The sequence below is a fragment of the Haemaphysalis longicornis genome, unplaced genomic scaffold, assembly GCF_048455015.1.
Source record: "Haemaphysalis longicornis isolate Haplotype H1 unplaced genomic scaffold, Haemaphysalis longicornis Haplotype H1 scaffold_1, whole genome shotgun sequence".
NCBI lineage: Eukaryota > Metazoa > Arthropoda > Arachnida > Ixodida > Ixodidae > Haemaphysalis > Haemaphysalis longicornis.
This window is the reverse complement of record NW_027526203.1, coordinates 235,475,224-235,489,601: the sequence shown is the minus strand read 5'-3', so window position 1 is coordinate 235,489,601 and position 14,378 is coordinate 235,475,224. Positions and strand designations below refer to the sequence as shown.

General features: G+C 49.9%; 1 protein-coding gene across 1 annotated transcript in view; it reads right to left on the bottom strand.

The window, feature by feature from the left end:
* Positions 1 to 14,378, bottom strand: part of LOC144142867 (cholesterol 7-desaturase nvd-like) — a 122,918-nt gene that overhangs the window by 21,445 nt on the left and 87,095 nt on the right. Inside the window, exon 3 of the mRNA XM_077674685.1 lies at positions 13,430 to 13,618. Within this exon, the coding sequence (XP_077530811.1) occupies positions 13,430 to 13,618 (189 nt within the window). The remainder of the gene's footprint in view (positions 1 to 13,429; positions 13,619 to 14,378) is intronic.

Here is a 14,378-nt window from a genome sequence, read left to right as displayed (position 1 = left end):
GCACGTGGGCCGGAATCCCACGTCACCAAAAATGAAATCTTTGTAAACACAGGGGTCACTGTCTTCCATGGATGCGCCTACACCATTTCAAAAGTAATTTTCCGCTTATGAAAGCAAAAGCTATCAAGGACTCCTAGCCCATGAAAGGGGACGTAAATACAAAACACAACCCAGATTAATTTGAAAGAACTTGCTTTTCCTAACTTCTTCAACTTTACTTCAGCTCCGAAACATGCTGTTTTAACCAAACAATGGATATAAATGTTGAAGAAATTTCTAATTTCCGGCTACATGACATCAGCAGGGACGTAATAGAGGGAACACCAATAACAATGCCTTCAGCGTTTTAAGCGTTACAAGAAAAAAAATCTAGTTTAATTTCCGCTACCTATGGTGAACGGCACTGCAAGGAGAAATTCGCTGAAGCACACCCAGCATCTAACACCGCGCATTGTCATTTGAAATTGGAGTAAACGGGCCGCGCTGTACCTGGGCTGTGAGGCACGAGCTAGTGGAGGGCTCTGGTATAACTTCGGCCGCCTCGTAATCTTTAACGTTTGCCGAAATCAGGACGCACGGTCGTTTTCGTTTTTCACCTCCACGGGAAAAGTGGTCGCCGCGGTTGACGTCGAACCTGCATGCTCATGCCAGCCCAACGACTTCGTAATATAGTTAAAAATGCCATTTTTGTTCCTCTGAAGGATGATGTAATGTTTCAATAATGTACGTGGCCGTGCTTAGAATTCACCTAACCGAAGTAGGCGACTTGGAATGTCGCGAGAAAGCCTACCCTCCTTGTTTGTACGTGTGTACACAAGCTTTAATTGGCCCAACTTTACTTATATATACATCCATACTCGCTCTTATTTTGACAAATTCTTTTGAAGCCATACTTTATAATCTTAATAATTTCATATTTAATTCAGAAGACCGTTTCTATTAGATTTCTCAGCATTATTTTTATTTGTGTGCAGTTCCTTTTTTCCTTCATTGCCCTTATTGTTATGCAGACTTATACTCCAGAACCGTATGCATGAAGGGTTACAATGGATTGACCTACAAAGATTCGTTTTTGACATGCCTTGATTTTAAGTTGCGCACACCTTCTTTATTGTATTCTTAAGAGGAGGAATGACGCACACTGCACTTTTTTCCCGCCGAAATTACTCCGTGCGTGGCCACTGGGTTTCCCGAATCCACCAATTGTTCTTTCCAGAAAGGTTTGCCCTGTAACTCAGTCCATCTTTTAAGCGTAAGCACAGGAAGCTCAAGCCACACGGATCTATTTGTCGGGATGGGCGAAGCCTCGAGAGCGGTGCGCCCCTTCTCCGCTGTGGGGCAGCGTGACGCAACCTCCGGAGAGCCGAAGCGCGGGCCTTGTAGCGAAAGCATGCAGTGTGCGAAAGGGCGACGTTGCGTGGCGAGGTAACCGTCAGTGCTCGTGTCGGTGCGTCAATTAAGTGAAGGGGCATCAGAAGCAACCAAGTCTTAAAAGAACACTGAGGTTTCTTAGAGGAACATGAAGAACCTTGGTAAGCAAATCAAGTTCAGCAACGTGCACGATTGGCCTAGTCGGTAATCCATGGTTCTGAATTGTTGAGAGCGAAGAATTGACAGGGACTGGCAAAAGCGACGCAGCACAAAGGAGCTTGTGTTGTGTATTGGGAGCGCCTTTGTGTCGTGTCCCTTTTGCCAGTCCCTGTCTATTCCTCATGAAAATAGACGTTGAGTTTTATTTGACCCCCTATTGTGTTTATATAGGGTCAATACAAAGTCAATTAAAACTCATCCTTTATAGACTGTGCTCGTTAAAAAGTCAACAAACTTTGTATTGCAAAACCTCAACCAACATTTTATTGCCTTCAAGACATTGAGTTTTAATACACTTCATATTGCGTTTCTATAGAGTGAACCAAATCTCCCATCTTAAAAACTGCGGCCAATATAAAATCAATGCACTTTTTATTGCAAAAATGCAACATGAATTTTATTGCCTTCAATATATTGAGTTTTAACCAACTTTGTATTGCCTTTCTATAAAGTCGTTTGAACTCCGAATGTGTGGACTGCGGTCATCAGACAGGCAATAAACTTTTTATAACGAACACGCAGCAAGAATCTTATTGCCTTCATTATGTTGAGTTTCAATAGACTCTGTATTGCGTTTCTATAGCCCACCCACGGAGGTCTGGTAGCTTATCGGTGCATATATGTGGGGTGCTATAGCGCCGCCTGCCCCGCCTCATCAACCGAGATCGCGCGATGGACGTCCCATCACTTCGTCTTGGGAGCACTTGGAAGCGGTGGCGCCTCATATGGCGGACATCACCGCCGGAGAGTTCGAGCCCCTGCAAAGCTCCTCTGTTAAAACTTGCCAGAAAACCTAACTCACAGGCAACAGGATATTACGACTATACTCAATAAGAATTTTATAAAAAGGTAATAGAGATAAATGTAATAAAAACTCTTCAGACATTCTCTTCAGACCTAGCTCATATGCAACAGGTTGTGATGACTGGTCACAATAAGAATTTTATAGAAATTTGATTGAGATAAATTTAATAGGAACCCATCAGAAACTGTATTCAAAGCTGACTCAAATGCAACAGGGTGATACGACCATACTCAATAATAATTTGAAGAAAGCTAATCCAGGCAAATTTAATAAAAACTCATCAAACATTCTATTCAAACGTTATTTACAGGCAACACGATGTTACGAGTATACTCTATAGGAATTTTATAAAACATTAATTGCCATAAATTTAATAAAAATCCGCCAGAAACTGTATTCAAACCTGATTTCCACGCAACAGTCTGTTGCCACTGTACTCAGTAGGAATTGCATAGAAAACCTATTGAATATATTTTATAAAAAACCCATAAGAAACTCATAAGAAACTACATTCAGAACCGACAAGGCCTACTGACTTGGCTCTATAGACTTTTAATTGAAACGCGGTGGCCGATTTGTAATGGAAACTCTATAGAAATATTCTATAGAATGTTGACAAAATGTTTATAGGGTTCTTTTGAGCAATATTGTCACGTAGCCAAGGACGAAGCAGTTGTTTGGAAAAGAAACAAGTTTATTGGAGCGAACTTGTGCTCCCCTAACAACTGAAAAGAATACAGAGGCGGCGAAGCAGTGGTCAACAAAGTGACGTACGTGCGTCGGCGAGCGTCGCAGAATCGAATGCCCCGGCGTCCGCACTGCAGGCTTTTTATCTTTTGGCGCGCGTGGTTCTCGAAACGTCGATTCGCATCGAGAACATAGTAGATCCAAGAAGATTATTCTGGGCTGTTCACGTTAGATCGGAATGCTCTCCCTATCACAACAGATAACACATGCGGCACAGAAAGAAAGAATGGAACACGCGCTTCCTTTGGCGCAGAGATAACACAGACGGGCGCAGCCGGCGGTAAACACAAATAAACAAACCCAATGTATGGTTCGCGGCATTACCCCCCCTCTAAGAGTGCATCGACCCGATGCTAACATAAGCGACAGTCCGAACAAATGAAAATAAAAGTTCGTCATCGTCCGTAGAAAGGTTTTAAGCGAACCACGTGGACGACTTCAGGCCGCGTGCGTTGTCGTGATGTGCCGGAGTCACCATCGGGGATCACTTCGTAGGTAAGTTGGCCAACACGTCGTAGAATCTGGTAGGGTCCGAAATACCGTCGCAGGAGCTTCTCACTGAGTCCGCGTCGTCGGATGGGAGTCCAAACCCACACACGATCCCCTTTTTGGTACTCGGCGTCTCGGCGTCGGAGGTTGTAGCGGCCCGCATCCACCAGCTGCTGGTCCGTTATACGAACTCGAGCGAGCTGGCGGGCCTCCTCCGCACGTTGAAGATATCCGTGGACGTCGGCGTTGAGGTCGTCGTCTTCTACGTGCGGAAGCATGGCGTCGAGCATCGTAGTCGGCCTTCTACCGTAGACAAGCTCGAACGGCGTCAGCTGCGTCGTCTCCTGGATAGCCGTGTTGTACGCAAACGTGACATACGGGAGCACTTCGTCCCAAGTCTTATGTTCAACGTCCACGTACATTGACAGCATATCTGCGATTGTCTTGTTCAGACGTTCTGTTAGTCCGTTCGTTTGGGGGTGGTACGCCGTCGTTCTTCGGTGATCCGTGTTGCTGTAGCGTAATACTCCTTGCATCAGCTCCGCAGTAAATGCCGTTCCACGGTCTGTGATTAGGACTTCCGGGGCTCCATGTCGCAGCACAACTTGGCTTACAAAGAACTTCGCCACTTCTTGTGCAGTCCCCCTCGGAAGAGCGGCGGTCTCTGCGTAGCGCGTCATGTAGTCTGTCGCTACGACAATCCACTTGTTCTGTGATCGTGACGTAGGGAACGGGCCTAAAAGGTCCATTCCAATCTGTTGAAATGGTCTCGATGGGACGGCGATCGGTTGCAGAAGTCCGGCGGGTCTTGTCGGCGGCGTTTTTCGTCGCTGGCAGTCACGGCAGCTCCGGACGTAGTGGGTGACGTCAGAGGTAAGGCCGGGCCAGTAGTACCTCGCCTTGATTTTTCCAATAGTGCGGGCTGTGCCCAGATGTCCGGAAGACGGGTCGTCGTGGCACGCTTCCAAAATTTCGTCACGAAGGTCCGCGGGGATGACGAGAAGGTAATTCGCTCTTGTTCCGGGGCTGAAATTCTTCTTCACAAGGACGGAGTTCCTCAGGCTGAATGCTGGTAAGCTGCGTTTGAAGGACCTAGGAACGGCAACGTTGCATCCCTCGAGGTACTCGATTATGACGCGTAAGTCGGGGTCGGCACGCTGGTGGGCGGCTAGGTCGCTCTCCGTCACGATCCCGAAGAACGCGCTGTCTTCATCAGAGTGTTGTGGTGGTGGTTCGACGGGGGCGCGGGACAGGCAGTCGGCGTCGGAGTGTTTCCTGCCGGATTTATAAACGACTGTAACGTCGAACTCCTGCAGGCGCAAGCTCCACCGCCCAAGACGGCCAGAGGGGTCCTTCAAATTGGCGAGCCAACACAGCGCATGGTGGTCTGTTACAACCTTGAATGGCCTTCCATACACGTATGGGCGAAATTTTGGAATCACCCATATAATAGCCAGGCACTCTTTCTCAGAGGCAGAATAGTTTTTCTCCTCCTTCGACAGACCACGGCTGGCATAGGCGATTACCCTTTCGCAGCCGCTTTGCTTTTGGACAAGGACGGCACCCAAGCCTATATCACTGGCGTCCGTGTGCATTTCCGTTTCGGCATTTTCGTCGAAATGAGCGAGCACGGGTGGGCTTTGCAGGAGTTTTTGCAGCTCGCCGAATGCTTTTTCTTGGTCGTTTTCCCAGCTGAAAGGGGTGCTATCTTTCGTCAAGCGCGTGAGTGGCTCTGCAATTCGTGCGAAGTTTGCGACGAAGCGCCGGTAGTATGCGCACAGCCCGAGAAATCTTCGCACGCCCTTGTTGTCTTTCGGCCTTGGGAAGTTCGCAATGGCTGATGTTTTTGCCGGGTCAGGTAGGACTCCCGCGGCGTTGACGACGTGGCCCAAGAACTTGAGTTCCCCGTATGCGAAACGGCACTTTTCAGGCTTCAGCGTCAACCCCGACGTACGAATGGCCTCGAGTACAGACTCCAACCTTGCAAGGTGTTCGTCGAAAGTCCGGGCGAATACCACTACGTCGTCGAGGTATACGAGGCAGGTGTGCCATTTAAGGCCCGCTAGCACAGTGTCCATGACTCTTTGAAACGTCGCTGGTGCTGTGCACAGCCCAAACGGCATCACCTTGAACTCGTATAGGCCGTCTGGGGTTATAAATGCAGTCTTCTCTCGGTCTCTCTCGTCCACTTCAATTTGCCAGTATCCGGTCTTCAGGTCCATCGATGAGAAGTACTTCGCGTGGCAGAGGTGGTCGAGGGCGTCGTCGATTCGGGGGAGGGGGTACACGTCCTTTTTCGTGATTTTGTTCAGTCGCCGGTAGTCAACGCAAAACCTTAATGTGCCGTCTTTTTTCTTTACGAGTACGACGGGCGCATCCCAGGGGCTTTTCGATGGCTGTATAATGTCGTCGCTGAGCATGTCGTCGACTTGAGTCCGGATGGCTTCCCGTTCGTGTGAAGAGACGCGGTACGGTGACTGTCGGGTAGGCCGGGCTCCGTCTTTGATTATTATTCGGTGCTTCGCTAGAGGGGTCTGACGTAGTTTTGCGCTCGACGAAAAACATTCGCTATAGCGATGCAGCAAAGTCAATAATTTTTTCCGTTGTTCTTGCGGTAGCGCCGGATTCACGTCGAATAGCTGCGGGAGCTTGAAGGTTTCTACGGGTGTGCGTTCAAAGTCGGCGACCGCGATCACATCACTTGCTTCTTGCGTTTCTTCGAGGAACTCAATTGCAGCTCCCTTGTTTAAATGCTGGTACTCTTCGGTGAAATTAGTGACCAAAACGTGAGATTGGCGTTGCTTAAAGTGCGCAATGCCTCTTGCGACGGAGACACCGCGGTCGAGAAGCAACCTTCGATCACTCTCTACGATAGCGTCGATGTCAGAAGCAGCATCCTCACAGTAGACGGCGATCATCAAGCTTGCGCGGGGTGGCAGGGTGATGTGATCGTCGGCGATCCTGACAGCAGCACGGTGATCGGGGTTCGGCTGCGGCGTCGTGGAGTGATCGGGGGAAAATGTTATCGACTTGGTCTGCAGGTCAATTATTGCGCCGTTGTCCGTCAAAAAGTCCATTCCGAGAATCACGTCGCGGGAGCAGTTAGGCAAAATGACGAACGCCGCTGGGTACGTCGTGCCGTCTATGGTGACGCGCGATGTGCACGTCCCACTTGGCGTCACGAGGTGGCCTCCTGCTGTGCGTATGTGCGGACCGTCCCATCTGGTCATAACTTTCTTCAGCTTAGACGCAAATGGTCCGCTCATTACGGAGTAGTCGGCTCCCGTGTCAACGAGGGCGACTACATCAAAACCGTCGATGGACACCTTGACGTCGGATGCCGCCTTCCTCGAGTTCCGGGTGCGTCGGGGCGTCGCATCTCGGCTTGTGCGTGTTGACGGTCGGGCACTGTGCGTCGTCGTTGCCCACGTCTTCTCAGCGGACGTCTCGTTCAGGTCGGGTAAGCGTCGCGGCGTATAGCTGTCGTCGTGTTCGGGAGTCTCGTCAGGGTTAGGTCGGGTCGTCGGGATGAGGGCATGTCGTGAATCACTGTCTTCGGCGAGTCCTTGCGTCGTTGGAGGGTTTCCGGTTTTTCGCCATAGAGCAACTTCACCTCCAGAAGTTGCTGCTTTTAGTTTCCCCCGCGTGGGCTGGGGGACCTTCCACGGGCGAAGTCAGCGTTGCTACGGCGGTTCGGCGATTGGTATGGGTAGGGCGACGGCGAACGGTTGAAACGCGCTGGGCCACGGCTGGTTTCAGATAGATACTCGTCGATCTCACGTGGTCGTTGGCCAGGGAGAGGGCGAGGTGCGTCGACGGAGAAACCACGCAGTCCGAGTCTCTTGTATGGGCAGCGACGGTAAATGTGGTCGGCCTCTCCGCAGTGGTAGCACAGAGGACGGTTATCGGGAGTTCGCCATACGTCCGTCTTCCTCGGCGTCTGGTTTCGGGCTACCGGGGGTCGGGCGGGTGACAGTGGGCGGCGGTACGGCGGGGCCTCTTGACGGCGTGTTGGAGCAGGGCGGGGTCGACGAACAGCCGCGGAGTATGTCATAGCTTGTGGCTCTCGGGGTAGCTCGGATGCCGTAGAAGTTCCCAACGCTTGTTGCACTTCTTCTCTAATGACGTCGGTGAGAGAAGCGACTTGGGGTTGCGGCGGCGTTGGGAGAAGTTTCCGCAGCTCCTCTCTCACTATTGCGCGGATAGTCTCGCGTAGGCTGTCGGCCGGGATCCGCGTGCTGCCAAAGTCGTTCGCATTGGCCGCGCCAACAAAGTTGCGGTCATACTGCTTAGCACGCATTTCGAGGGCTTTCTCAATGGTGCTGGCTTCGGTCACGAATTCGGCGACGGTTTTGGGCGGATTTCGGACAAGTCCAGCAAACAGTTCCTCCTTCACTCCGCGCATTAAGAAGCGCAACTTCTTTTCTTCCGTCATTTCGGGGTCCGCGCGGCGAAATAGCTGCTTCATCTCCTCAACGAAGATCACGACACCTTCGTTGGGGTGTTGCGTGCGCGTTTCCAACAAAAGGGCGGCTCTTTCTTTCCGCACGACGGTAGTGAAGGTCTTAGTGAACTCGCTTTTGAACTGAGCCCAGTTTGTCAAGGAGCTCTCGTGGTTCTCGAACCAAGTGCGAGCCGAATCTTCCAAGTAAAAGAAAACGTGCCGGAACGTTTCTGCGTCGTCCCACCTGTTGAATTTCCGGACGCGCTCCAGTTTCTCCAACCATTCTTCTGGGTCTTCTGCGGGGGCTCCTCGGAATGATGGCGGTTCCCGTGGCTGCTGCAGAACGACAGGAGGATTGGCTTGGTTGAGCATGGTGCTGGTTGCGACGTTTTTCTTCTTCGTCTTCTCCGGTAGTAGACCGAACTCGGGTGGTAAATCTTGCACGCGGAGGCTGGCTCTTGTTGGACTGGCTTGGCGGCTTCCAGAGGTTGTAGTGGGCATGAAGGGTGCGTACCCCGCACCTCCACCAGATGTCACGTAGCCAAGGACGAAGCAGTTGTTTGGAAAAGAAACAAGTTTATTGGAGCGAACTTGTGCTCCCCTAACAACTGAAAAGAATACAGAGGCGGCGAAGCAGTGGTCAACAAAGTGACGTACGTGCGTCGGCGAGCGTCGCAGAATCGAATGCCCCGGCGTCCGCACTGCAGGCTTTTTATCTTTTGGCGCGCGTGGTTCTCGAAACGTCGATTCGCATCGAGAACATAGTAGATCCAAGAAGATTATTCTGGGCTGTTCACGTTAGATCGGAATGCTCTCCCTATCACAACAGATAACACATGCGGCACAGAAAGAAAGAATGGAACACGGGCTTCCCTTGGCGCAGAGATAACACAGACGGGCGCAGCCGGCGGTAAACACGAATAAACAAACCCAATGTATGGTTCGCGGCAATATCTATAACAACTTTATTAAATCTCGGTAAAGATTTTATGAGGGTTGCGCTGACCTGTTCAAATCAAGTTGTCCCGACAGAAACACCTAAACCGAATATGCAATATACATCGTTCTTAAAGGGACTCTGCAACACTTCCGATAAACGCTTATACTCTTCCATTCGCTCCTGGAAACACTGTAGAAGCTATAGTTATCGCCACCACGGAGCCGCACTCCGTGATTTGCTCGTCGCAGGAGACCGGCTTTCCATTTCTGTTTTGCTTAGGTGGCTTTTTTTTCTAAAGTAGCTACCGAATGTGTTTATTGCTGCAACTGAAAGGAAACGGGCCAATAGCTCTTTAGTTGCTGTAATAACATCATTTGAGCGTTTGAAGATCGCCTGGACCGGGAAATAGAAAAAAAAAATTTGAGCAAGTCTTCAAGTTATATGATGAGCATAGAGGAGTAATTTTGGGTTGAGGTACTCTGTGAGATTAATGGGAGAGGCCTTTGTCCTGCAGCGGGCGTAGATAGGCTGGGGATGATGATGATGATGACTTTGTGACCCTCTATTCTAAGTACTGGATGGGTTTGTTGACTACATTCTGGAAACATTGAGGATTTGATCAAATATGTTGCAGGGTTCTTTCAAATTTTTATATTCCAGACTTTCGTTCAAAGGCACCCGAAACACTTTCTTGAGCTTTTTTTCGACATCCGCAACGGTTTCAGAACATGGTCAATAAAAGTGTTCGCTCCTTAGGTTTGGTGCGAGATATCAGCGTTCAATGCACCTGCTCTCCGCATTCCGGATAACTGAAAAGCCCGCTCAAAAGATCTTTGTCTCTTTCGCGCGTTCTTCGAAGTCCGGGCATCCTTTGGACGTACAGTGCGTGTCAGGCTTGTCTAGGGCAAGCGAGCGGGCGGCTTCCGAGCATGCTGGCGAGATCTGCTGATAGTGGCTGGGTTGGAGATAGCTTGTCATTGCGCGTGCGTGGATCTCGGACAGGCTCGGGTCGGTCGTCTTATAGCATGGGCCTCCCAAACTTAGAGACGCCCCCCCGCCCCACAAGGGGCGCTTTTAGTCTGAAGTGCCAATCGTATACATAGGCGGTGACACGGGGTAAGCGCGTAATTTGACGCCATGCATTATCAGTGCAGCCGTTAATTAATCGCACAAAAGTTTTGACGGAAAGCGCTGCAGTGCGTTCTTGTTGCATGCTCTTCGTTTGCTAAACATGAGATTCAGAAGATTAGCGGAGGTCTTTTTCTAGCATTGCGTAACCGCCTGATGAGTTATTGCACCGCGTCGAACGACGCGTCTATCAGGCCTGTCAACGCTCCCGGCTGCCACTGTGAAAGACAATCGCCCCTCGAAGGTGGTGGCGTCTGCAAATTCGAGCGGCACATGCGAAACGAAGACCGGCCTGACCCTGTCCGAGATCGGCGCACGCGCTATGGCAAGCTATCTCTAACCCAGCCGCTATCAGCCGATGTCGCCCGCACGCTCCCAAGCCGCGCACTCGCTTGCCCTAGACAAGCCTGACCCGCACTGTACGCTTGTGTGACAGCCCACAAATTCCGTCACCGCTATCGGCCGGTTTTCTATGATTTTTTTGCTGACCGTTTTTGACGGTCCGCTCCGGTACCGGCGGCCCCGCTCAGCGCAACCGGAGCACAGGCGCAATGGCGCTCCCACTTGCCGTCGGAGCGAAGTGAACCGTGAAAAACGGTCAGCTAAACCTCGCTGTTTACAGTAACACGAGTATACGATAGCCGCATTAAAAACACGGCAGCAAAAGAAAAGCCGACACCGAAACGACATCTTCTACGGCGAGGGAATCATGGAGTGCATTTTCGTGTTTTCGCACAGCTTTCGCACTGCTTCGAGGCACGAGGGGAAGAAAGAGCGTTCATTAACATCGCAGCAGGGAATCCTTCAAATAGTACAGTCTAGGCCACAACCGGTCAAACTGGAAAGCTGTTGCCTTAGACATCACATCGTCACTGAATTCACCTCGGATTCCCTCCCTTTCTTTGTGCGCTTTTGCTCACAGAGGAGTCTGGGCTACTTACATATTTTTCCTGTTTTCGAGGCGTTGCATTATTACGCTCACGTGAAAATGTGTGTGACTCGATTCACGCATTTGATTAGCGGACGGTCATCCACCGCTAAAAATAACAGCTGCGCGGACAGAAGAACGACCTTCACGGCCTCAGACGACACGCGGCACCGTAGTTCGCCGTTACACAATTGCGGTGGGAAAATACGCACGTGAACGTGGCTTGATTGCAGCAGGCCACGCGTTGCCGCCGGTGTTATTTCGCGTCTGTTTTTACCGTAGCTTCTCCTATTTGTCCCTAGCGTTCGATTCTTGTCGTTGCTTGTTGCATTGATTAATTGTAGGGTTTAACGCGCCGACGCAACGCAGGCGATGAGGCGCCCCGTAGGGGAGGGCTCCGGATTAATTTGGACCACCTGGTGATCTTTAACGTGCACCGAAATCCCGTACACACGAGTGTTTTTGCTTTTCGCATCCATCAGAAAAGTGGCCGCCGCGGCCGGGAATCGAACCCGCAACCTCGTGCTCAGAGCGCACGTTGCTTGTTGCAGCTGTTGTCCCCCGTGGCTGTATATTTCTAAAGAGCTTTGGGTTCTGAGCGGAGTCGGGTTCAATTCCCTACCCAACAGCGATTTCCCGATTCACTAACGCTTGTGCAACGAAAAAATTCGGCGAATTCCTGAAAGCATGTGACGTTGGGTAAGCCATTCTAGGGTAACCATAAGCACACTCTTCAAGCAGACATTCATGCAGTAGTTACCATAGCGGGCTTGTTCTTAGCATTGTATATGTCAGCGATACACGGCTGAATGACTTTTTTTATAACCGAAAGATTAGGCTGTTTAAAGCTATTTCGGATTTTGTTGGACGGCTAACGACGCTTGTTTGTTTATAGAAATAACTAATTAAAGCTACCATTTATTTTTTTCGGCTTCCCTTTCATTTTTACGTGACACAAAAAGATCACGTTATGCATCGTTAAGAGGAACCACCCACAAAGTAATTTAAAGATTTTTAAGCGAGGAAGGTGCTGCCGTCTAGGGTAAGCACAAACTACTCGCGCGATTTCCAGCACTGCGGCTGGCGGTTGGACGCGTCCTTTAGCCGATTTCGTCCTTAACCTCGGAGTTTTGCCTCTGGTTGTCATATATAAACGAACACGGGCAGTGAAAATGGCCGATAGCTCTCGGGTTCACTCGGATCAGTTACTGACAGTACCTACGACTATTTAGAAGGTCGTACCCTATATCGAAACTGGAGCAAGCTTACCAGCAGTGTTAGTAAAATAACCTGCTTAATAATGTTTCAGAGTCGGCCTTTCTCGCGTTTAAAAAGGCGCGGGCTTTTTGTAAAAAAGTCCGCGTCTTTTTTAACACATGTGCTCAACAGGAGTTTCCGCGTGCATTTATTTTACATTTACATGTACTACCTGCTTTCATGTTTGTTCCAGGAAACTGCTCAGTCAAGCTCCACCAATCCTATACCATTCTTCATGACATGTGACGTCACAAATCGTAGTTTGATTGATTGTAGGGTTTAACGGGCCTACGCAAAGTAGGCGATGAGGCGCGCCGTAGTGGAGGGCTCCGGATTAATTTTGACCACCTGGGGATCCTTAACGTGCCCCGAAATCTCGTACACACGGCCATTTTTGCTTTTCGCCTCCACCAGAAATGTGGCAGCAACGGCCGGGAATGCAACCCGCATCCTCGTCCCAAATCGTAGTACGGCAAAGTGTGTGAGGCGGCGCTACCACTTTTCACGCTTAGCTTTTTCTTTGTTAATATCAACTGCTGTTGCCACGAGTGGAATATTTCCGTTCAGGGCCCCGTAATGTTTTGATGTAGGCTAGCGTATTTCGAGCGGGATTTTAAGAAACAAAAAAAAAAAATTAGGCGATAGAATTTCCACTGTTTTACATCACATGTCGTGGGCATGTCATAGAAATTTTCCCTTCCGGTTTTCTAATGGAAGTGTGATCAGATATATAAACAGAGGCACCGACATGAGTGCGAGCGCACAGTCTCCTCTTGTTTTATATCGACTGCGATCCACCGCGCCGACGCATTTACCGTCGCGTGTCGCGTTAAGTACAACCTACGGTGCAGTCACAGCAATGGCGAATATTTTTTAAACCTTTTACCTAGCTTGCGCTCACTATCTCTAATGAGAGTGACCAGGTGTACGTCATTTGCCACACATCATGCATGGGCTATGGAGTTCAAGCTGCTTCGAGCTTCGAAAATGAGATATGCCGCTCAACGGCCACTGGGTGACTTTTTTTTCTCTCGCAGTGTCTCAAACGAGCTACCCGACATAGTTGATCATGCAAAAAAAAAAAAAAAAAGAACGCTCTACCCTTCACGGCGTAGGGTACGTGCGTGCAGGTCCCGGTGTCGGCCTCGAACCTCCAGCCGTGGAAGGGGCATTCGATGCAGTCGCCCACCACGCGGCCCATCACGCCCAGGTGGGCGCCCAGGTGCGGGCAGTAGGCGTCCATCACGTGTGCAACGCCGTCCTCCGTGCGGAACGCAACCAACTCTACCCCTGCGATGAACAGGACAAAAAGCGGTCAGAACAGACAGAAGATTGTTTGAAATTAGTTCTGGTCTTTTGTACTGAAAGTATGTTTTGAAAAACTGTGCAGTCTTCCTTCGTCCTCTTTTCGACGTCGCCCTTTTGACATCGCCACCACCCCCGCCCCCCTACCCCTTTTTTTTTCCAAGGCCATTTTAAGCGCCTGTCCCTAAAGGGACCCTGTCACACTTATTTCAACTCTATTTGAAATTTTAAGTGCTTTCAGAATGTAGTCACCCAACACACCCAGTACTTAGATAAGGGGGACGCAAAGAACCCCAGTCAAAAATTATTGCTCTATGTCCATCATATAAGTTTGAAACTCGCTCAGAAGATTTCTCCCTCTTTCCCGGTCTTGACGTTCTTTGACGACTCCAATTACGTCACTAAGGCCACGTAGCGGCTGTTGGCCTGTTTTCATTCAGTCGCAGCAATGAACGCTTTTCGATAGCAACTTTAAAAATGAAGCCACAAAAACAAAGCAGGAACGGAAGGCGTATCGGCTGCGACGAGCAAATCACGTAGCAGTGCCGCTCCGTGCTGGCGATAACTATAGCCTTTGCAGTGCTTCCAGACGCGAAGGAAAGAGTGAAAGCGCTTATCGAAGGTTTTGCAAGGTTCCTTTACAAGCATTACAGCAAGAATAAACAGCGTGAACACAAACTATATAACACCATACCATTTCAGGCTCCGCTCGTAGAGGTAAACCATTGTTTACTTTTACGACCGC